Here is a 25,949-nt window from a genome sequence, read left to right on the forward strand (position 1 = left end):
AGAGTGGAGGGAATGTGGTAGGGATCTAGCACTTATTATTTCATTGGAAAACCTTAATCATCTTATTTTATTATTTTACTTAGATAAAATGGGCAAAGGCTGTTACTTAACCAGTGAAAGCAGTGGAGAGAGGGACAGAGGTTACTGAGTTACTTCCTTCTCTATTTTAACCAAGTGAATTGTACAGTGGAGTGGAATGGGAAACTGCTGTTTGTCACAATGTCAGCATATGCACTTTTGAAGCCCACCTGATGCAGAGTGCCTCAGTTCAGAGAGAAACTTTATCTGTCATACAAAATCTAGGACACCAGGGGATGTATCTGAATGCATGCTGAAGGCATAGGCATTACTGAAAGGGCAAAATGATGTATGTAAGCATTCCTTCCTCCTGTTCTATTTTTTGATTTTTCCTTAACAGAGATCTGCAAAAAACCTGTATGCTGGAGTAGCAAACAAAACCAGCAGTAAACAGTTTTCCTACTAACATCTGTGTAACTAACCAGCTCTCCTACCTGAAGAGCTACCATACATAGCCTTTACCTCCAAAGACAACGCCATCGTTCTTAAAGCCAGCACGGGAAGTGTAGTTAGGAGAGTCAATTGGTGAGTATTCCTCTGGCATTTTTGTAGTAGTCCCCTCTGTTGGTAATATTGTTTCAGTTACACATATCACCCGAAATTTCACATTTTTCAAGGCTCGTTCCGTCTCAGTTGCGTTAGGCACTACTGTGATGTTTTCAGTTAAATCTGAGCCTGAAGAGGCAGTTAAGTCCGTTGGTGCACTTGATGATGGTCTACTTGTAGTTGGATCTGGTATACATGAATTAATTTGAACATCTGCAGCAGAGAAAGGAAACACGTGAAGGTTATGCTTCTGTTAGGTTTGTACTTACTGCACACACATTTGCAGAAATTGTTACCCAGCCATTCCCTTCTGCAAATTATTTGTTGCCTTATCCAAATCAGGCATGCTTATTTCATATGTGTAGCTAAGACACCGATTATGCCCTTTTTATCATTACTCACATAGTTAAACACTTGGAGTAAATGCGATGCTCATTTTGTATTTGCATACCAATAATCTATTCCTCCTGAACAATATTTAGAGTAATAATCCATATCAAACACACACACACACCGACCTCCTGCAGAGCAGAAGGCTTAACTGCAGTTTCAAGCTTCAAAAATATTTCCAATATATAACACACTTTAAGATAAATGCTATTTTAGGTACCTTTTATCCTTATTAGGTACCTTCCACGACCTAAAGGGGTCCTGCACGAAAGCTGGAAAGGGACTCATCAGGGAGCGATGGGACAAGGGGTAATGTCATTAAACTAAGAGAGGGGACGTTTAGATATTCGTACAAAAATCTTCACTCAGAGGATGGTGACGCCCTGGAACAGGTTGCTCAGAGAAGCTGTGGACGCCCCATTCCTGGAGGTGTTCAAGGCCAGGCTGGATGGGGCTTTGGGCAGCCTGATCTGGTGGGAGGTGTCCCTGCCCATGGCTGAGGGGTTGGAACGAGATGATCTTTAAGGTCCCTTCCAACCTGAGCTGTTTTGTGATTCTGTGATCTGCAAATCTCTGTCATAGGAACTCTCTGTGGAAGGATTAAGTGTTTTGTGTTTTTTTTCTTTACTTGTCTTCACATCTGATAGGAAACTTCTTTCTTCCAATGCTTGTATCTTGTGATTAAGAACTACTCATTTCCACATTTATCCTTTAAAATGGGCCATTGCTATAATGTATCCTTCATGCATCCTTCCACAAAACTTTATTTCTAAGTTAGATCTTTCTTTATGTTGATGACTCTTTGAAGATTCATCTTAACTGGGTTGCCATAAAGACAGTTTCCTAGGTAAAGGAAAAGCTGTGTGCACAAGCTAAGCAAAACCAGGAATCCTCCCATTGGCAGGCAGCTGTTCAGCTGCTTCCAGGAGAGCAGCACTCATCATGCGGAACAGTTTCTTGGGAAGACAAACACCATCACTCTACATGCCTCCCCACCTTCCTCCTCCTTTCCCCCAGCTGTTATTGCTGAGCTTGACACCACATGTTGTGGGACACCCCTTTGGCCAGTCAGGGTTAGCTGTCCTGGCTGTGTCCCCTCCAGGCTCCTTGTGCACCCTCAGCTTGCTTGCGGGCAGGGCAGCACCAGCAGCTGAAATGACCTAGGCTCTGTGCAAGTTCTGCACTGCAACAACTAAACAAGGTGTGTTATCACCACTGTTTTCATCAAAAATCCAAACGACAACATTGTGTGAACCTCTGCGAAGAAAATTAACTGTTCCAGCTAAAAACCACCATGACATATTGGTTAAAGTAAATTTACTTTTGCTTTGCTACATTACATTGTGCTGTATCCCAGAGCTAAACTTCAGTAAAAAAGGTTAAGGTTCTTTTCAAGATGTTCTCCAACAGTTCCAGCATGAGGAACACGCAGATTCATGTTTATGCATGTGTTCCTGTACCATTCAGGATGACAGAACACAACAGTTGAACATCTGTGGCTTGTCTGAAGGGCTTTGTATCTATTGCACTGTATCTTAAAAAAAGAAGGAAAACAAGAGAATTGGATGAGCAAAGTTAGTAGAAGTAAGCATTTTTTCTCTACGCTTTTCAGTGCAGAAAATTGCTGATGACTTGTCCTAGGAAGCGAACTGATTCATGTCAGGGCACTGTAATGTTCTAGGTAAACTGTCTAAACTTTTAACCTATGAACTTCACCTTTTTGGAAGACTGCTTTTTGACAAATGTTTGATTTTCATTTTTTATTTTTCTAATAATGATCCATTATTTTTTATTTTAATTTACTTCTGTTTGTAGCCTGTAATAGCCCCAAATCATTTATCACTGTAAATATGCATGGCAGCTGTAGGCTGGATGTAGCTTGCAGCTTCATTTCCTGTAGCGACTCCTCATGTTACTACTGGAGAATATTAAGATTGTATTTATTGTGTGACTTCAAGACACATTTGAGGAGCCTGTTTAGCTTCTTGGGCTGCTAGTATTGGTATATTCTGAAAATATTCTAAAAGTTATGGCAGTTGAAATTTCACCAGTTCGTATGTGAACTTTATCTTTCAGTAATTGAATTTATTTTTCAGCAGGCCCAGCAGAAGGTTTGGGAAAAATAATACAAAGATTTCCTCAGAAGGACTGGGAAGATACTCCTTTTCCACAGGGAATAGAGTTGGTAAGTTTGCACTGTAATTTTTGTAATTTTTAGAACTTCTTTAATGTATAGTTAGAAGATGTGTCTGCCTTCACAATAACATATTATTTATCTTGACAGGGAATGGAGACAAGTTATGTGAGTAAAGGGGGTAGATAATGGCTTTTAGAATAATATTTTATTACTGTTCTTTACATGTAAGTAGATATTCCTAGAATACAGTAAGTCTGCTGCAAAGTTACAGTGTATTTATGGTTGGTTTGTGTCAATAAGTTTATCATTGACTACATTTTTTAGAAGCATCCTTCAGATTGCAGATGACTTTTCAAATCATTTTCAAATAAATAAAAATGTGTAATTGTATACTGTAAAATAAATAAATAAATAAATTAAAATAACATCATGATTAACTGGCTTCATTAAAAGGGTTGGTCTTTACCCAGTATTCTGTCCTGATCAGATAGCATAAGGAGTGCTAAGGAAAACTGTGCTGAACAAGACTAGCATACAGTGATCTATTTTAAATACTCCTTGTGATAATTCATTCGTTCCTTCCCTTGGTCTGATGATGTGAGATGCAATATGTAGGTTTATCTTACTCATCCAGGTCAGGAGTTGACTAGATACACAGCCCCAAAAGTCCTGCAAAGAAATGAAATACTGTGGTCATACACTGCAAATTAGGTTTCTGAGAAGTCAGAGTGAAACTTACTGCTATGAACTTAGGAACTTCTGGGACAGGATGAGCTAGGGAAGGAGATGGTCTGTAGGAAATGTTGCAATAGAAGTCTTTGCACTGCAGGACAAAATCGGCTGCAGAGGACAAAACACTGATGCTTCATTAAACTTATTACACAGATAGAGCAGACATAGCAAGCTTTTATTGATATGATACCTTTCAAGTGCTGTTCAGCTAGCTCACAGAGTCATGCCTTTGGCTATATCTTCTCCTGTATAAGGAGGAAGGGGCATCTTGGTGCTTAGTGCTTGCGCCTGCTCTTACATGGCAGAGGTTTGTGTTCACTGTGTGCTGGTGTACATGACTGGCTGCTCGTTTTCAAGTGTGGTCTAAATTTCTTCATAGTCAAGCACAATCCTTATGTTCTGGGGGGATGTCATACATTAATTACTGGTGTAAGCATTATTTCCGATACACGTGATGGATAGTTACAGTGTTTGTGGTACACTTGCGTAATACTACATTTAGCAATGTAGTGCTGTGCTGAAACAATGGAAGCTCCTGCTTTCTCTGGAGTATTTCTACTACTGTTACAACATTATACCACTATGTATAGCAATTGTTGTTTACTCTGTCTGGGAGCTGTCTTCTTAGTACATGCCTAGCCAGTGTGTGCTCGATGACTACTGACTGAGTTCAGATAAGTGACTATTTTACACAGTATACACTTGCAGGTCTTTAGAAGAAAAATAAGGCCTAGGTGTTTTTTGTTTGTTTCTAAACCACTCTCTTAGGGTTGAACTAGGTGGTTTGATCTTGCCTTAAACAACTGCAAGCATCTGAAGCATACTAAGGTGTTTTTTTGTCATAAATTACCAATTTCAAAGTAACACAGCTTGTTTACAATGATGTTTTGAAATAAATGAGCACAGTTTTACTTAAAGCAGTGAAGCTACTTCATACTGTATCTGTACCCAAATGACTCAGTAAGCGAAGTCTTTGATACTTTAAACTTCCCAAGTAAAATGAAATCTAGCTACTTAAAAGTTGAGGACATCTGTTCAGCTAGTCTGTAAAATTATGCAAGTTTTGAATTGCTATCTAAACTTGGTAATAAAATTTTATTTAATTAAGATCAAAGAGATATTGCAAAGATCATGTGCTAAAGTAAATCATTTGTGAGAGTCAGATACGGGCAGGATGTTATGTTCAAGTTTTTGGCTAAGTGTAGCATGAATCAGCATTGGTGGAAAGAAAAGAAGAAACACTATGCTACGACTTTCTGCTTGTCATCTTAAGGACAACATTAATATCATCAGGTGGGTAACATGCAAACCTGGAAAAAAAAGGAGAAAGAAGATAAAAACAGAATAGTTGACAAAAATGTTAGAGAACGAAGATAGACATTTTTATGAATAGTACTTAGTTCTATGAAGAATTTGAAGAATTTGAGTTAAAATCCCTTAAGTGTGTTTCCTGCCCTTTGAATGAAGGATCTTTATGGAATTACATGGTTTCTCTAACTGGGAAATGAAAACCAAACCAAAACAACAATGGCTTGTATTAAAAAATAGTGTTATCCACTGTGTTTTCATGAAGGGAAAAAAAGGTCAAAGCTTTTCATGTCTAGTGTTAGGGTTGAAGGGGGAATTTTATTTTTGAGGCTTAAGCTAGTTCTTCTACCATGAATCACTGAGACTGTTGACTGATAATTGTGGTCGTCCCCCACCCCCCGGGTGTTTTATGCAGTGTATTATTTGTCTGTGAGTTTGGACACTGAATGTCCAAGTTATTTGGACAAATAATTTAGGTCGAATCAGATAATTCGTCATGGCAGCTAATGGATGATGTGATTTAATACCATTTCCATCCATGTTGTTACTGGTATTTTATGAAACAAGGGGAGCAGAAATCTCAGAGAAGACCTATGCCCCTACCCACTCCCCAGGTTTTAGTACTTTAACATGGAAAATGCCCTTTTAGAACCCTAGTGATCAGCACAGCTTGTAGAGATGCAGTTTGCCCAAGCTCCGCCCAAAAACTAATAGACAAAATCTTCCAAGACTTATATGGAGGGCTCTACTCTCCCCACAACCCTGCATATATCCCCAAGTGACTCCAGTTTGGCCAGATTTCTGAGACCTGAATAAAGTCAGTGTAGAAAACAGAGTAGTTCAGGTAATTTTAAGCTGAATAATAAAAGCATTGCAGATAATGTTTTTCATTTTGTTGAACATCATTTTGAAAAATGCTAACATGGGAAGACCTGCCCTAGGCTGAGTGAGAGACATCTTGCTAAGGAAAGATTATGACAATGCAAGAACTTGTAGCATTCACTGTATTTGTCGTTTAGTTAATTTGACATAGATATGGTGAAAATTGGGTCGCTATAAAATGTAATTGCAGTTTGAACTTTCCTGAAGGGTATTACATTTGGTGTGTGTATATTCTGCATTTTAAGGATCAAGAGTGTTACTTCAACTGTTTCTATTTTTCTATGTGCTGTGTGTTAGGAACATCCTGGTTTTGTTTAACATAAGCATCAATTCTGAAATAAACACATTGTCCAAAATTCAACAGAAATACACTATAAGAAATTTTATTGAAGTCAAGAGTTTGAATTTATCTTGGTAGATAAATTTTATGGTTTCTTGTTGTCACTGGTAAGTGAGCAAAGCTATGACAGTGTTCAGTAGGTCTTGGTCGGTGTATTTTCTTAGAGCTTCTACCTGTCTGCATCTCGTAAAATGACCTGAAAGGATTTTTCTTGATTTTTCGTTCTTTGCATTTTCCATTTCTTTCACAGCTTTACAGCTTCTACCTTTGTTTTGTTTATAACTGAACAGAGAAACATTGAGAATGGAGTCACCTGCAAATTCCTGTGAAACATCCTGTAGATTTTTTAAAATGGATTATTGATTATTACAATTGCTAATAAGGACACTAAGGATACTTTTTAAACTGTTTGTTGAATGTCATATAACTGAGAATAAGGTGTGAGATTTCTTAACATTTCATATGAGTATTCTACTGACTGCGTTACTTCAAAAGCAGTAGGACGCTCTTCTCCAATATGCTAGAATCTTCTGTGGGCTGTTCAAAGGGCAAAATAGGGAACATATTTTATAATTTCAGCTCAGAATCTGAGCATCTTTAGTTTACCGACAAATCGCAGACCAAAGTGAGTTTTCTCATGCATGCTTCATGGAAATAAACTGATTTTGAAGAACAAAGAGAGATTTAAGAAAAAGCATTTTTCTCAGAGAAGCATTTAAGTCATCAGCTTCTAGAGTATGCAGTTAAAATTTACCAGTGTGATTAGTTGCGTGGTATTTTAGGTACATATATTTAGGTATCCTTCACCATGATTTGTCTGGAGAAGTCGTTTCAGCTTTGCACAGATACACCTCAAGTTTAAAAATAACTCCAAAATCAAGAGAGATACACACTGGTTTTATATTAGGATGGTCAAACTTCTTGTTCTCTCTTGTAGAAAGAATCTTTGAGAGAGTATGTTGTTTGCATGAGTTGGCTTTACATTTCTGCATATTTTTTTATTTATAAGCCAATTTTAATTCTGTTATAAACCTTTCTAGTCATCTTAATTAGTAATACATCAAAGGAGGAAGCTTTGGTATGTAGTGTTACAATGTATACTTGCATACCTTGGTATTCAAGTGTTACAGTGTATACCTGTTTTGGTCAGAGGGCTAAATTACCTGAACTACGTGTCATTTGCATTACTCAGCGTTAGGAGGATAATGCTAATTAGGCCAATGAAAGTTACACTTGGAAATAGATTCATTGTCTAAAACTGGATACAATGTATTTGCAGTTTGTGAGTAAAGGGAAGAAAATTTCCCGGTATAACCATTAGTAGTAGTAGAGCTATCAGTTATTAATAATTTTGATTTCAGACATAGGCAAGTAGACAACTGAACATACATCTCTATACAAGTAAATGGCCTATCCAAATAACTACTTAAATTATAAGATGTAATTGTAAATTGTAAAAATTTTATATTTTTTTTCCTTTGGAGAAAGGCATTACAAGCATTATGATGCAAAGAGAAATGCTTCTGAAGAAAGAGTGTGTGCATCCCCTTGAGAGCAAGCAGGATGCTTGCTTCCTCTTAGAGGAGGAGTTGATGTTGTTGGTATGAGCATACTATGCACTGGTGTTGATCTCAGCATTTCTAGACCTTTAAGCAGCTTCAGATATGAGCTGTTAACTATACATGAAATATGTCTTTTATGAAATGCTGGATTCAGCTTCCAGATTCCAACTAACTGAGACTTGGGATATGAAAACAAACAAACAAACAAACAAAAAAACAAAGAGTGTAAGGAAAGATGTTTTTGCATTTTCAAAGCGTGTCTGAATTTTGACTGACTTAAAAGATCTCAATCTTTTGACAAAACCAGCTTTGTAGTCCTGTACAGCTTTCCACTTCACAGAGATGTACAGTTCTTAAGAGTGACTAACAGCTATACCTCTGAGATCTTAAGCGGGTATACAATGCTGTTAGAGCTTCACAGGGGAGACAGGGGAGAAGAAAGCTATCAAAACAAAACAAACAAACAAACAAAAAAAAAACCAACAAAAAATCAACCACCTAATTTGTCTTCATAGTTGTGTTGTAAAACAGAGTTGCTGTCAGTCAATTGAAGACATTTTAAGGTAAAACAGATCTTAAAGTAGCAATCGCCTAAACTTTTAGAGATTCCCGACAGAGAGTCTCTGAAACTCATAGAATCATTAGTCATTCCTACAGAAGTGATACTCTTAAAATTCAAGTGCCAATCATTTAGTGTTATTTTTGTTTTACTGCTTTGGTGTAATGCTTGTTTTCTAGAAAAAATATCTGATACCTGAACATTTTACCTATATTTTAAATAAGGCGTAAGGGAGAAACTGGGTTGCAAATGAGCCAGTTACAGCCTGAAGTGATTAAAGTTTTAAGGGGGTTAATCTTTAAATGCTTCAGTCTTAACTTGCTGATCTGTAGGCCAATTTTTCTGCAACATTAATGCTTTTAAGAACCTGAATAAAGGCTTATCTGTGGTGTCTGTTTAACCTTCAGTGCACTTGATCAGCTATAGATATTTTGGTTTTGATTTTTTTCCCTCTTTCCTCTCAGATTTTTTTTTAGCTTTCAAAAATCATTGTATATATAATTATTTAATGAACAACTACATCACAGAACTTAAGGTAGTACTTCTAAATGCATTGCGGTGTTCTTTCCTTTTCATTATCTTGCAGCACTGGTGCTTTCAGCAGTGTAGTAGAAAACAGATGATCACAAAAGAACAGCTAACGTTTTTATTGGAGTTTTATTATGGACTCAGTTTATATTCCTTTAACTTGTCTATGTTAGCCTCCAGTGGAAATCTTACAGTGCCATAAATGCGTTGTGTTTTACAGCAGTGTCTCTGCTGTGCTGTAAAATAGTTATATTCAGGTTTTAGAATCCCACTACTCTTACTGATTGGATTTTAACTTCTGGATTTTGTAGATTAGTGGGGTAAAGTAGTTTGATATTGAAATCTGAGGACTTGCAAGTAGTCCTTGTGTAGCAAAACTTGGTCCTACTTGAAAAAATACCATGAAAGGATGCAATGAAAATGTTTGATCCATTTTTTTCGTTTGTCATCAAACTGTAAAAAACAAATAAACAAGGAACACACCATAATACAGGCAACACTTTTGGTAAAAAAAAAAAAAAAAAAAAAAAAGTTAAAATATTGAGGGAACACCTGTTTGGACATTCTGTGTTCACAGAACAATTCTGATGTAGTCCCAAGTACACAGAGATGAATGCGGATGTATTTATGTGCACTCTAACATCCAGATCTGTTGTTATATGAAAGTCCTGTTTTCCATCTGTTTCTTGTGCCATATGCACTTGACCTTGTCTAAGTGGTATACAGGTGTCAGTATTTCCTCATCCTTTGTTTTTGCAAACAAGAGTGTTGTGCATGTTGAGCTAATCGTGAACCAAGGAAGTTTAATTTTTTCAAAAAGTGAATGCTGCTCTGAGCTGGACAGGTTAGACATACGAAGACTTCAGATAAATAAGGGACTACTGCAGAAGGGAAGAGAATGAACTGTTGTCCTTATCTTTTGAAAATAAGGTGAATAATAGTGTATGGATACTATAGCAAAGAAAATGTAGTGTAAATAGTAAGAAACATTTAAATAGAGCTTAGAATGAAAATTTTGGTCAGTATTGTTCATTTTTGATCTCAGAAAATATCTGGGAGGAATGACTTCTGTGAAGTTAATAGTGAGGCGTGAAAGCAGAGTAGCCTGGATCATCTCCTGAGGTTCTTTTTTGATTTGTTCATCTGGAGGCTTTGGATCTCTGTCTGTCTGCTTGTTTGCTCCCTCTGCAGAGAGGGGCAGTGGTAACTAGCAGGTGTTTCCTCTAGAACTTTATCCTTGCTGGCCAGAGTTCTTTTTGTCACTGTCAGATCAGGTTCCTGTACCTATCTCATAGGAAGATAGAAAATCAAAATTAGAAAAATGTGACAATATAGTAGGACATTGAAGTGAAATGCCTCAGAATCACTTAACAATTTGTTGTTTAAAATTCCCATGTCTTGTAAGAAATTGGATTATTTTTTTTTTTTTTAAAGCTAGACATGCTGTAATTTTTGCATTTTTGGACTGAAATTTCTGTTTGTATTTTTTTTCCCTGTGTGTTTGTACAGTGAGCTGAGAATCTGTGTGATTTCAAGAGAACCAGAAAGCAAGACTTGTCTACTGAATTCATAACTATATATCCAGTTGTCACAGAGCTATCCTTTCTAGGGTTTTGTGAAGGAGCAGAGAGGCAGATGATGTGCATCTAATCAAATACAGTCTATTGGGCTGAATACAAGATTGTGAAATTTGAACTGGGTCATTGAATGTGTTCTGGGAATCCAGAAATAATTTATCTGTGAAGTTGATTCATATCAATATAAATCAGTTTGGAATGTTTTCTAATAGTTCAAGAAAACAGAGTAATGGAAAATAACCTTTATGTTTTTCTAAATAAATTTGTTAATGGATTGTGTTTTTTAAAACTGATTGTGTTGTTTCCAAGAATTTCTAATCCATAGTACTTATAAATTGGGATCCTTCTCTCAGTTTGATCAACTTTTTAATTTTAACTTTTTATGTCAGTTCTCTTACATTTGATGCAGGTTTCTTCTGACTTAAATCATTTGGGCAATTTTAAAGATTGACTTCTTCAACTTCAAAAATGTTTGTGATACCTTTATACAGTGTAAGTGATAATTCATATTGTGTTATAAAAGGTGTATTTAAATTGTGTTCGTTTAAAAAATAATTAAAGCAAGTGACAGATTTTGAGTAGTCGAAAGACTTTCCAATTTGGCATATTCTGTGTGCTGCAGCTCACTGTTAGCCCTTGTATTATTCAATTAGAAGCCAAACCAGTATTTGTACAGAGACTTTTTACTGTTCCCAATTTATTTAACCCCTGGTTTTAATTTCTAGACAGGGCAGAGCAGTTGCGTGCTCTAAGTGTACACATGGCACAGTTACCTGTGCAGGCTTGGGTAGAAAGCTGACTTGAGCTGTTCAGCGCCTCACAGAGACTGTGCCATGCGGACCCCTAGGGAAAGGACTTGGAGGCTTATTTCTTAATTTTTTTCAAAATTTTTTTTGTTGGTCTCAAGTACCTTCGCTAATTGGAATTCGACTGCTTTTGGTACTTAAAAATCCTGAGGCTGGTGTCATTGGTTTGTTCGTTTATAAAGCAAAGACTGCTTAGTACTATTTGCAAATACTATTTGCAAAGTACTATTGGCAAAAACGTGTTCAGATCTTTCAGTTTTTATTGTACAGCATTTTACTCTAGTTCTCTTTTGTCCCTTACCTCACAACTTAGAGAACCTGATATTTGTAGATAGAAAAAGGACAACCTTATGAATTAACTTGTAGGTTTGAAGATTTAAAAGGAGCTAAGCTATTAGCTTATAAGCTATTAGATGGCCTTCCTCCTATATTATTCTGTAATAATTTCTGGTAAGGTCTAACCTCGTTTTATTTAATAAGCTCTGGGATCTATTTGAACATTTATAATAAGGTGTTTATTTCAGTAGGATTTGGTAAATGGCTGTGAGAATAATGAAGATAGCTCCTTATTTTAAGTAAAAGTTATTAAACTGATTTTATGGAGTTCACTTTTGATCATAGTAAAGTACGAGTGAAGCCATAAGCATGGCTTCTTAGTAGTGAATTTTGAGTCTCGAATCAATATTGTAGAAGCTGTAATTTTGTTATCTGTTTACCTGAGTTTTTCCTAGCACTAACTTTCCTTCTGTCTTCATTGGGTTGTGAATGTCAGATACAAAACAGTGTAGGACAACCCCCTTAGAAGTGGTGGATTTCTAAGATGAGAGTGTTAATGATACAGTTTGATCTGTGAAGTGATACGGCCTTATTTAGTGTTGCTAAAAGAGACCTATCTGACCTGTGTTTAGTTGCAGCAGCGTCTTTATGTTCTTCAGGGATGTGCTGTCAAATGATCATTTGAACAGGTGCTTTTATTTAGCTGTAATGGACACCAGGATAAACTAGAAGATAATTTATTTCTGTATGAACAGTAGAGTAATAAATTAAGTGTTTGAACTGGTATGTAGTGTGGTGGTCTGAAGCTCCAACTTTCACGGATTTGGAGATAAGGCAGTTCAGACTTCAGCTGGTCAGTGTTACTTGTATGGTGATCCCTTGAAGGTTTGCAGTTCTTTATCAGCCTGCAACTTAGTAAATCAGAGCTGCAAAGTGAACCTAGACAAAGGGGAGGAACAATGGTACCCAAATCTTTTGAATGACTTTTGGAACTCAAGGGCTTCCCTGGCAGTATATAGCAAATCTTGTTATTCCTAATGCAAGTTGAGGAGATAGGATAAGAGATAGGACATCACGTTTCACCTCACCTTCTCTATGGACATGTACAAGTGTCCCTAATCAAACAATCTGTGTTTTGATCTGACTCTTACCGTTACCCGATTCCTTCATTTCTGTATCTGCATGCTCTGCATGTTTCCATAACATTAAAATATCGCAGTACCAGTCTCCATTTTGCATTATATCAGGAAAAAAAATAACGAACAAAACCCCAAACCAAAAATCCTCTGCATATTTAAAACAGAAACTTGATCATTATGTGGTGTTCCTGAAGTGATTTTTTCCCCATCTTTTTTGATTTGTGTATCAAACTAAGGTACTATTGTTCGTTTTGAAGCAACTATTCTGTCTAGATTTTGTCATAAAGGTGTCCTCAAACTGTTGCTCATCTTTTTCTTGCACTGGCTGGTTTCATAATCTTTCATGAGAAACCATCTTTTATTTATGTCAACAAAAGGAGATACGAAAAATAGATCACACTCAGTTACTTAATAGGTTTTCAGTTATCCTCAAGTCAAAAATGTCTTTGTTCTTTTTGTGTTGAAAGAATACATGTTCTGACATGAGTCTCTGCAAAGTTACATTAACTAAAGCAACCAATATATACATAAAATTAGGAATAAAACAATGCAATAAATAGTGGGCAATAATACTTCGCTCCCCCTGTAAAATGTTCTACTTACCAAGCTGCTAATATTCCTGTTGTTATTCAGTAATAAATTGTGAGGAGTTAATATAAGAGCTGGCTTTCTGCTTTTTTTCCTCCTTTCTCCATGATTTCAGAATTTTACATTTAAGCCCTTTACCTAAGTAAAGGTAATTAAATTCAAGCCCATGGTAGCGTCTCTCTAAAATAAACTGTGGTGGGGCAAACTCAGAGTATGTGATCACTTTGTAATATACTGTGCCAATCTACACATTGGATTTTAATTGAGCAAATATGATGTTAGCACTAAAAATGCCCAATGAAATCATGATTCTGTTGCTTTATCTTAGGCTCACTTTGGAGCTAAGAGCTCAGGAAACACGTATTTCTTCTAAAAAAAACATAAATTCAGTCTAAGAGAGGATATCTACTTTTGTAATTTACTACAAAAATCTACTTTATAATGTAATATTTTGAAAGCTAGCACTAGTCCACTTCTCCAAATGGCATATACAAGATCATCCTCTGTTCATTTTTCAACTGTAAAAGTTGTAAAGCTGTAACCCTATAGCATGTAGAAGAGAGATGTTCATTAAAGTAATGGCTTATAAGTTTAGAATGAATAACAAATTAGATTTAATACCAAAATAGTGGGATAAGAAGTGGGTACTAAAGTTACAGAGTGCATTTGTGACCTCAGTATTTTTAACATTCTTTGAATACCAGATTTGTCTGCTTCTCGGCATCACCTCATGATTATTTGCTATAACTGCATACCAGAAAAGCTTATTTCACAATGATTTTCCTTCATTCTAGACCAGTAATATACTTGTAGAGACTTGTTGGCATTTGCAATTTTTAAGATTTGTTAGACCATTTTCGTATCAGTTTCACGTCGTGTATATTGAATTTGATCTCCACCTCTCAAATAATAGAGGAATGGGCAAGACCTCTCCAAAAGCAGTGTGGGGTGTGGTGGGAGGAGAGTACATTTTCCTCCCCCAATTTTAGGCATCTCGCTGGTTTGACCAAGATGTTTTAGCAGCAGTAACTTCTGTATTAGAAGCTTTTAAGCATCCACAGCGAGCTGTATTTACCCCGAGTAAAAAAAATTGCATAGAAAAATCACTTGTTGCTAAATCGTTTACGTGAGCACACCTTCAAAGCTTTCTGTTTTAAAATTCAAGATTTGTTTGTTGTTCCACTTTGATCAATAGTATTACTTAAAAGAAAATGTTGTGGTCATTTCGTGTTTGAATGTCTTTAATCTAAAAGATTAGCAGCATTTCCAACTGTGTAGTTGGAAAACTGTTTTGGAATATTGTAAGAAATAAATATCTACTATTTTCTTTGTTCTTGGGTAATACAATTGTGTAAATTTGACATGAAATGGGAAACAGTTTCCAATTTATGTAACAGAAGAGATATAAAGTGAACAGAGATACATTAAATAACAATCTTCTTGTCAAGACTGATTAGGCTTGAGGCATTTTCGATGTTAGTTTTTTGTAATAGTATGCCTCAGATGAAGAAAATAAGTGGTTGAGTTATTTTCAGTATGCCCGAGAAAGCGTATAGTAGTCATAAATTCTATGGAATCATATGTGGTTAATGAATATTTAACTGCATTTCAGTTGAGTTTAAAACGAAGGCATATCAATGTTCAATTTTGTTCATTCTGGCCTGCCACAAACATACTTTTTTTTGTACTTTGTGTGGCAAAGGTCGAGTAGTTAGTTTTCAGTTAAGTGTTCAATAATACATTTTCCCAAACGTTCAAGTTTACTTCCAAGGTGAATAAATATACAGTTAAGGAAAATATAACAATATCTGATCTTGTGCTGACTTTGGCTTTAGACTGCAAGCGGTATGGTGGTATTGTGGAAGAGTTCAGCGAAAACCACTTAACTCTTCATTCTCTGAGTTCAAACTGTGAGTTAATAGAGGTAATTAAAGAGGGCCAATTTTATTAAATTGCTTCTTAGTTTGTTAAAATTGAAAGGCAGATACAGTTTAACCAAAGAAACTGAGCCTGCTTAAAGGTTTTTTAGCTGCACGTCTTTCAAAACTCACCTTTAAGCTTGCAAGAATGCTTAAGAGTTACAGAAAATGAAAGAGATTGTTTCCACGTACTCTTCATTCATTTTTTTTAAACTTTTTTTCTGTAGGAACTATGAGTGCATTACATAAGTAATTTTTAAAGATTTTTTTTTCTGTGTTTGTAATTTGATGGCGGTGAAAAATTTTGTTGAAATGGTTACCCAAGCAGGAACATTCTCTGGCATGTTTTATGTTTTTTTTTTTTTGTTTGTTTTCCTTTTTTTCTGATGAAACATATCACCCCCTAAATAGGCACCTATTCTAAGTATCCTCAGTTAATTTTTTGAATGCATAGATGTGATCTGTACTGAAGCATTTTAGGGTGTGTAGTATGGGATAATAGTGACATACTTCATATATTATTAACTATTAAGGTGTGTCATTATTACAGCATATGCACACCCTATTCTGTCTTACTGCTTAAATATGATAAGCTTATAAGCTTTCCTTTTAAAGTATTAATTTACTGTGATGAGTTGGGTAATAGGATATTTATGTACATTATTTTACCTATTATGGATGATACTTGCATGTGGGTTGCAAAAGCAGTACTGCAGTGGAATCTGTAATTAAATGAGGGATTGAACTTAGTAGTGGTTTCTGAAGAGTATTCAAAGAAATAAACTTAATGGCTCTTAGCTCTTCAGATTATCAATTTTAAGGGTGGCAGAAAACATACCTTTTCAATGTTGGTTTTCCAGTGTTTTTTGTCTTACACTGTATGAAGTATAAATGGATTGGTCCTAACTGTGAGTTATTTAGCATTTTGTTTTAATACCATTTATCCCCTACCTTAGGTTTTCTTCCTTTGAGGTGTGGGATTGGGATTGCTCTCTATGCCAGAATTGATCCAGTATAAGAGAAGACCACCCAACTTTAGCTTCTATCTAGAAAGATGTGAACATGATTTGCAGGGAGAACTAAGTTATATCAGACCCCATATGAGAGAGTACAGAAAAGATGTGTGCTGTCTTTCTACCGAGACAGCATTAGGATGACTTGTTTAAATTACAAGTTGCAAAAAGCCGACTACAGTTTCTACAAAGTTCTTACTAGATATACAAGCAGAACCTTCTATTTCTATTTTTTATTATGTGCTTTAGTGCTACGGGGCCCATATAAATAATGGAAGTCTGTCTTTTAAACATCAGTTTTAGCAGTGTAATAGATAAGTAAGTGTAGATATATTAATTCTGCCACAACTAGGAACATTATGCTACAAAGAAGCTGAGCTACTTTCCGTAGGTCAATCAAGGTTTATGGGAAAGTGCTGAAAACAAAGTTTTGCTTTTATGAGACTCCTGGAATAATTATACTGTATACCAATGGCAATATGGATATCCAGGATCAGAAGAGAAGTCCATCGGGCATATTGTCCAAAAACCAACAAGAATTGGCACTAGGTAGTTTGGGAAGGCATGCGAGGTATCATGAGATGGCACACTGTTGCTTCTTTTTATATATAATGGCATATGCTGTTCTAATTTCAAACAATCAGTAGTAGGAAGTGAAAACTGCGATCAATAACTAACTTCGTGTCTTGTTCATTTGGAACTCTTGGAATAACACTCTCTCCATTCCTGGTGATTTGATTATTTGAGTTTAGTTTTAGTTTTCTGAAATATCTTATATATCTTTTGCTCCAAAATTACGGGTTTGTTGTGGGAGCTTCCCCAGACGTCTCTCCACTATATCTGAATATAGAAAATTCTTACTGTTTTGGGGGGGTTCTAGATAAGCCTTTCTTGAGTGATCATCTTTCCTTTAGTTATCCATTGTCCTCACCAGTTTTTACAAACTTTATACTTGTGATGTATTTTGAAATCTTTTTATTAGTCAATATGCTTTTTATTTTATTCCTCAGCAAGCTTCACCACCAGATTTGTTGATTAGTTCTCTTGGTAATTTTGCACTTCATTTGCCAGTGTTGGAGAGTTTGTGCTCATTTTTACTTTCCTCAACTGGGATGAGTATTTTTTAGGCCATTTATACTGTTCTCAAAAAATATGTCTGGTTACTGTATGATACCAGAAAAATAAACGTTTCTGAAAATACTTAGCCTGTCAGATCCCTGAGAATAGGATTCCATGGGCATCTCATGGAATGTGCTCTGACACGAGTAGACTTTACAAACTCATCACCGTTTCTTGGGGCCGGTCAAATCTTTGTGAGTTTTATCACAATGACATGCCACAAACAAAACTGCTACATGTTATTGCTGTTATTTGTTATATTCCCACTCCTCTGGCTTTGGAGCCTGCTTGTCCTACAACCTGAGATCATTGCTATGAGATTGTTTTGTGCTGCCTCGTTGGCCCAGCCTGGTCCGAAGGGCCTGCTGCTTTCCTGGCAGAGAAGCAGCTGCATCATATTTGGAGGGGCAGTGCCTTGGGCCTAGCTCGACAAGGGAGCTGCATGGGCCACCTTCTTGTGGCTTGGGATGTGACAGGAGGAAGGAAGACAAATTGGTTAGTCTGGATGCCGATCTTTCAGCTTTTTCCTACTTACTGTCAAATTTTTCTTAACTTTTCAATTGATATTTGATGCAAGAACATCTAATAAATATTTAAAAGTTTAAAAGAATGCTTTTAATGAGTTTTACCAAACAGGCATTTTGACTCTGAAATTTCCAACCAAGTTGCCAAGAGTGTGCTTTCATGAAAGCACATGGCCAGCTTGCTCATGTTCATTTGGAACAGAGCTTTGAAGCTTATGGTGTTTATCACTGCTTGAGTTTTCCTCGCGATGAACTGTTTTGAAATTTCCATAACAAATCTCCTGTTTGTGATTATTTCCTCTTTGAAATTAATTTGTGTATATTTTCACTGCACAGTAAAAAAAATAAAAATCCAAACAGTATATTTTTGACTTTGTATGTACGACTTGTTTACCAGAGTCACAATATTGGAAGTGGTCCTTGAACATTCTATATGACGTCCTAAGTAGGGGGGAAGGAAAGCCCCCTACAATAGGTATGTCCAAAACCAACCAACACATTGAAGCAGAAGAATATATATGTGTTTGTCTTCCTGCAATTGACTCGAATGTCAGGGGCTGTAAGTGCTGAATTTTCCTGATTAAGTCCCTTTCTTCCCTTTGCGAGAGTCAGACTTGAAGAGAGCAAACAATTCAGGTCAGTCATCTTTGCTGAGGAACCTGAATAAGATGCTCGGATGCTCCTCTCACTAGGAGGGAGAAGGGTTAAAGCCACACATCCGCTAATCTTGACCAAAGCGGGTACTACTGAGACCCATGAATTAGACTAGTCCTGATTTTTCAACCGATGTTATACTGACTGACTTTACTTTGATAGGAAAATGAAAAGATTTTACTTAAAAGCTATACCAGTACTTACAGAACAGCTTACCAGTATTGTGGCACTTGTGGACTTTTTTTTTTTTTTTAAAACCAAAATTTCAGGCTCTAATTCCAATGCCATATCCCATAAATTTTGCACAAGACTGCAATTCTCAAGTGGTGTTTTCTGTTATAGTAAACATTACTAATGATCTAGTCTAGAAAAGAATTATAATGCTTGAGGTCATGAACCTAATCCTTGGAAGCACCATGGGTCATAATTAGAGATGAGTTTAGTCAGTGTGATTATGTGTATGAATATGTGTAAAATAAAAACATTATCAGTTTTTTCATATATATATATATATATATTTAGAATTTCTGGATAGTGAAAGAGGGGGTGACTTCCAGAGCTTCATTGCATTCTTACTGTGGCTTTTTAAATACCTGTAAATAAGTATTTTCATAGTTTAAATTGAAACTGAGCATAAATGCATGGAATGATGCTTAGTAATTTTTGTCTTACATATACTGGCTATCTCAGTACAGGTTATTCACTTTAAAGCATACAAGAATGTATTCCCTTTTTAGTAATGCAGTATGTCTTTTTTCTTTTTTTTGCCATATTTTGAATCAAATTAATCATGATCTTAAACAGAATTTAGGAACAAGCTTTGTGTAATACTTTGTTGAGGAGAGGGGCAAGAAGCTTGTTAAAGTCCATTAAATGTTGACATACATTTCCACAACAATTTGTGAGTACTTTTGTGTGGACTTTGTGGAAATGACGAGACAGAATATTTTTCTTAGATTTTTTTTTCTCTTTTTAGCTGGCAATATTCCTTTCTAACTTTTTTTGAGATTTTCCTTTACTAAGAAATCTATTTTTATATTAGGGAAAAAAAAAACAACAACCTACTGTCTCTGGAAATAATTAGTTTAGATGAGACATTAGGATTATGCATAAATACGAACAATTTGATTTTTTCCTAACTTTTAACATTTGATAATATGATGACTTCCTCTGTATATAATTTCTAACATTAATTTCACGAGTTTAGGCTAGCAGACCTCATGCAAGTCGGTCATGAGTTCTGTTTGCACATTTGTATAGAATGTAGTGCAAGCATGCATGACTATAACATTTTATTGTGTTGTGCCTTAGTGTTTTGTTTTGATGTTGGGATTAAAGGAAAATATTTAGTCAAGTATTTAGCATCTGAAGTTATTTTTGCTGTCTCATTTTGAGTATCTAACCCTTTGTGCTCCAAACTGTCCTTGTTGAAGTGAATTGACACTGAAGAACCCCTCTGTTAGAATAACCAGTAGAAGCTGGTTCACATCAGTTGCATGAAGAAACCACAAGTATCTGGCTTCCAGCAAATACTGGAGTCTGATACTGGAAGATACTATCTAGCGGATACTAGATTGAGCAGTCACAAAAAAAGCAGTGCTTCAGTCATTTTCCTTTACTTTTTTCCCTTTACTCAGAAGTAAAAATCTCTTTGTTAATTTTTAATGTTGCACAAGGATGTTTTTAAGTACTTAAATGTATTCTGTGGTTTCACTTCAGGAAGAGCACTATACAATATATGATTTGCAAGTCCAGGGATTTTTTTTATGAATTTGTTTTTTACTGCTTTTATGTGAGAGATGGTAATATTTAACCACCTTTATTATTACACTTTTGGGTAAAAGTACTTTTCTGTTTTCTTTATGCCGAGATACATAACTTCCTACTACAACTGAGATTAATGAAGCTAAGGAATGCTACCTTGGCTCGACCACTTGCTGTCCCTCAGTCACATTCTGTGCAGTCTGCCTGGTGCATTGGATGCTGGAGTGGAGACAAGGAATCGCACTGTGGTCCAGCTGCAGCCTCTTTCCATCACCTGACCTTTCTTCCTCCTGGTCTCTTACCCTATCCCACTAATCAGTTTAAAAAATAATGACAGTGGGGGAAATTAAGCAGTTGGTAAGCTATTACTTGCTTCTTGGGAATAATGTTTTGACAATCACTGCTTAATATTTTGGATAAGCATCCTTTTTTATCTTGCATGCAGAGTGAGAGGTTATCCTGAAGAAAAAGCAGGAAATACTAAAGTGTATGTATAATATAGCAGTCCTTTAGGAAAGAAGCCAAAATATAGTGGATGTGAGAAACAAATAATTGTCTCAACATTAGAGGTCATCTGTTTGTGTGCAAGAGAATTTGTATTGGTAGGAGGTTTGCAATTTGACCATCATCATACTTACTGTTCTTTCAGCTTGCAGCTGAGAAGGTGAGGTGACATCACCTGATTATACACTATATTCAAAAGTGAAGAGAGCTCTCAAATCTTTCTGTCCCCAGATTTAAAATAGTTTTAAATGGCTGATCTGCTTAAAGTAAATGGATATGTATATATATACACACACAAATGATGTATGTGTACATACAGACACACACACATGTATATATAAAAATAAAGGCAGGGCTCACTGCAAGATATTTTTTCAGGAATTTGCTGAGTCTTTGCAAGTGATTGCTCCTACAGATCAAATTTCAGAGGTGGAATTTTAGATTGTAAGATTGCCTAGAAATTTTCTAATTCCATCTGTAAGTTTAAATGTAACACGTAACTGCCTGATCTACTAGCTGTTCCATTAAGCACATTCTATCAGTACTAATTTTACAGTATCCCATTTTTGAATTATCTCCATCCTTGAAGGTTTTCAAGACTGACTTGGTAAAGCCCCGAGCAGTCAGGTCTAAATTCAGGGTTTAGCCTACATTGAGCAGGAGGCTGGACTTAGACCTCCTGAGGCACCTTCCACAGGCCCTCCTGTGATCTGTACCATCTTGCCTGTCATACATGTGCCCAGCTTGGTGCTGAGAACGAAGAACTCTGCAGTGGGATTACTTCTAGATATCTGGATTAAAGCTGCATCCCACCTTGTCACAGGTGGCTTTACTGAGATAAAGACTATTGGTATAAAGAGAAGAGAATCCTTGCAGAGGAGTTTTTTTAAAAAAAAAAAAAAAAAGCATGTGCTTTCCATTCTAAATTCTTCCCATTCTTGTGAGGTTCAGTGTAGCTTTACATTTCCATGTGTCTTGGGAAAAAACCTTTGGGGTCAAAGGAAAGTTTATTTAAATCATTGGTAAGTAAAGGAAAAAATGTTGTAGAAATCCATGTCTGATGTGAGTTTAAACTACTTAAGTAGTTTGAGCTTGTAAGGTGAATTTATTTGCATTCAAGTATCTTGAATTTCTTTTGATATTAGCATTTGTTGTTAATTTGTTGACAATCCATGTGCAATTTTTGGATTTTTCCCCGTCATCTGTTCCTGATGCATATTTCCAATTTTAACCGTTAGTGCAAAGTCTAGAATTGTAGAAATAGGAAAATAACAGTTGTAATTGTGCTGAGAGCAAACACTGATGTGAACTTTTCTGAGAACTTGAGGGACTTTTTAGTTAGACATAGTGTTTTTCCACAGTGAAGTTTTATTTTGAAAACATTTCAGTTTATATTTTCCTATATTTTTCAATTGTAGTTTTTTAGAGAAAGAAGGGATGATATTCTGTATAAAAAAGTATGAAATAGTTCCTGGTACTGATGTAAATGTATTGAATTTACAAAACTTTCTTTCTTTGGACATCAGGCTCCTTCTGTGTAATACTTAGTGACATATTTTATGGTAGGACATTTAACCTTGGAATTTTACTGGTTTGTTTGGTGAAAAGCCATATATTGGAAAAATATCTGGTAATTCAACTAGTTTTAGCTAGTTTGTCAGAGTTTTTGTGCGTGTGTGTGTGAATTATAGTAAAGCTGTCTGAAAAGAAAATGGGCTGTCTACATACTTATTTTAGTATCTTTTTAGGCTTGAAGTATTTTTAAACAGTTTTATTCAGTAAAAACATCTGCAAGTTTACTCTAGAACTTGTAATTTTACATAGCAGAGCAAATCAGTGATGTGTGTTTCTTATTACTACAACTTCTGTAGTCTAGAACTCATGCGAAACAGGACACAGTAATGTCCTAGATGCTGAAATGTATTTCCTAGTTAAAGCTTGGAGTCCTAGGGGCCAGGACGTTGCATTTGCCTTCGTTGAACATGATGAGGTTCCTGACAGAGTCCATTTCTGTGATCGGGACAGGACTGCTTCAGTAAGTCGGCTGCTCCCCTCCCCACCCCAGCTGGTATCATCTGCATTTTTGGCACCTTCATGCCCAAGCATCAGCTGGCTCAGCTGGAACAGGACTAGAAAGTAAAATTGCAAAGACCATATTGACAGATTTTAAGTATTTGCATTTCTGAAGAAATCTTTTCTATATTTTAATATTTTATTACCTGCACAAATAAATACAGTTCTTCTCTTGCACTCAGAGAAATGCAACTGATTGCAGGTAAAATACTCGATTTGCGGTTGTAAGCCATTAATTTTTAATAACTTTTTTCATATGTATGTTAGCATTACTGGAATGAATATATTGTTTCTCTTTGGCTTCATCCCGTCAGTTACCTTAACGGAAAAGTTTGCATTCAGACACTTATTTCTCTCTCAGGCAATATCATTTTTTTCATATACTTTTGTATTTGCTCTTATTGATGCTTTTTTTAATAGTCTGAAAGTACATAAGAATCCGAAAACAATAAGTACATTGTCTGCTTGCCATTGCAGTTTGATTTTTAATGTTTAGAGACAAAATAATGCAACCATTGCATTGCAAAATGGCCTTACTGCTGCATGAGGTGGGCAGAGGTGAATCCCAGCATGTAGCTCATGGCATGACTGCATGGCTTGCGCACATCTTGTGCCTAATTCTGTATCCGTAGCGGTGCAGAATTATTCCAGCTCTCCTTGTGCTCCTCGCCCAGCATCACAGGAGTCCTTGCTCTGTGAAGGGGCTGTGGCTGCCCTTCTGCAGCTGTCGGTAGGGAACAGCAGCTTCTTCAGCGGCACAGAGTTCATCCAGTGACTGCTGGTGTGACCTGTTAACAAAACCCAAGTGCTCATTTCCAAAGTACCTTTTAGAGGATCTTGATGGAAATCAAGCAAAACATTAACAAAAAGCTGAAGTGTAATACAGGAGATAGGCCTACTTATTAACTGCTACAAGGTTTCCAACATTTTGATGTAATTAGTGACCCACTTCACAAGCCTCCACTTGAAAAAGATGTCTGAATATGACATTTCTGGAGAAGAATGCAGACAGGCTGAAAATACTTTTTGTCTTCTTAACCTTTAACAGGTATTGACAGGAAACTTGCATTTTATTGTAGAGTTGTTTTCAGTGCTCCATTGAATCACATGGTTTCTGTTTATTTTTCACAGAGAGAACCAAGTACACAATATATTGGTTTTAGTAATTGCTGTGCCTTGGCTTATACTATGTCAGCAGCATCTGTTTTATATCAATGTGCAGTGTTTGTAGAAACTTGTACAAGAGGCTCTCTTCTGGCTCACCAGATCTCTGGTCAAAAGTTATTGGAGGCCTGAAAGCTCTTCCCTGTGCATCTGCTGTCAGCCCTATTGAGAAGCAGAGTACCTGCTTGGTTAACTCAAGGTACCTTTCTTTATGATAAGTAATGCTGATCAGCTGACGTGTTTGGTAGGAATTTTGTAGGAGGGTATGAATGTCTACTGAAAAATGCAGTGAAGGTAAAAATGGAAAACATCATGTTCAGTTGGTCTGAATGTTTTCATGCTGCATTCTCCTTTTCTGGGAGGATGAGCGAGGTTGTTCTTTCTTGTGCTCTGGGTGGGCTTTCTCATCCCTGCACTTGTATTGCTTGTAATTTGTACACTTAGAATGTGAGAAACAGATGCTGCAAGGGCTGGACAAATAAATTAGCATGCTTTATCACCTAATTATTTAATTTTCAGGAAAAGAAGCCCTTAAGCAATTCAGAAATGTTTCATGTCAGTGTGTGAACTTATTACTCATTTTCTAATCTCTTCCATCATAGAGGTCTAATTGTGGCCAATAGGCAAAGTTTTCTTTAAACTTCTTAAATGCTTAAACAAGCCTACTGGGCAGAACACTGTGATTTGTATTTTGCCTTTTAATTTCTTAGAAGAGCAGTTTTTAATCACGGGTTAAATTTTGAACTCTGTTTAGATTATGAAACTCTATTTGTGCATTTTTATTATTTGTGTATATAACTTCAGGAAATGATGTGAAAGATGAAGCCATAATGTGTTGCGCTTACCTACTATCTGTATCATATGAAATTATTTTTAATAACTCGTTTTTTATGTTATCAAAATACTCAAAACTGAAGTGAATCAATCTACTGCAAGGGCTTTTCTAATTAAAATAACTGTTGGCAAAGTGGGATATTTTCTCTATAAAAATGCTAAGCATTAACTCTTTTCATCTTGAATATAAGTTTATTTTTGTTTACAAAGTGCCTAGTAAAAGGTTCATGGGAATTACTTTAAAAGATATATAGATACCTTAAATATGCAAATCGTTGAAATGTGGTTTTGTATCTTATAGATGAAGTGTAATGAAACTGATATTTTCCTCCAATTGAAAACAAGTGGCTTCTTAAAGTACCATTCTGGAAAAAAAAAAATGTTACTAAAATAGAAAGTGAAAATACCTGAATGGTTGTGTCCTATTAGTACTGGAAGATTCATTTGAATACAGAAAGGGAGTGCCTAGAGAAATTCAGGCTAAGACTGTTTTTAAAATGTGTGTATAAAGACAACTAGATGGTGAATCTAAAGTTTATGTAAATTTATTTTTTTAAATCTGTGGTATTTCTGTGTTTTATTTCATTTTATGGCATGGCAAACCTGACCGGGCTTCACCAGATAGTTATGCATGGAGGTATTTATCTGACAGTGACTGCTTGACTTTTTAAACTCTTCTCATTGTTACAGCACAGTCCCAGCTGTAACGTGGAATGCAGCATGAGCTTCCGGGAAGTATCTGAACACAGCTTTAAAAAATGCCAAAATAGGAGTATCATCAGTTGGTGACTAAGGGTAACTGAGCTCAGCTTAGCAATTCTTTAATTCTTTTGTTTTCCTGTCCTGCCGTGAGACATGGTCTTGGCAATGAGTCTTATGATAAAGGAAAAAGAGAGGTGAATGCTGCTAATAAAGCAGGAACTGCAGGAGGCT

General features: G+C 36.1%; 1 protein-coding gene across 8 annotated transcripts in view; it reads left to right on the forward strand.

Moving 5' to 3' along the window:
- SBF2 (SET binding factor 2) overlaps window positions 1–25,949 on the forward strand; it is a 255,910-nt gene that overhangs the window by 43,039 nt on the left and 186,922 nt on the right. For 4 of the 8 annotated variants that reach the window (XM_080593227.1, XM_080593223.1, XM_080593226.1 and 1 more), the window contains exon 2: window positions 3,111–3,199. The exons of 1 other annotated variant lie outside the window; for it this stretch is intronic. In XM_080593227.1, the coding sequence (XP_080449353.1) occupies window positions 3,111–3,199 (89 nt within the window). The remainder of the gene's footprint in view (window positions 1–3,110; window positions 3,200–25,949) is intronic. 3 more of the 8 variants (XM_080593221.1, XM_080593228.1, XM_080593225.1) reach the window with 1 other exon arrangement.

Source organism: Anser brachyrhynchus (assembly GCF_964034855.1).
Source record: "Anser brachyrhynchus genome assembly, chromosome: 5".
In the NCBI taxonomy this organism is placed as follows: Eukaryota; Metazoa; Chordata; class Aves; order Anseriformes; family Anatidae; genus Anser; species Anser brachyrhynchus.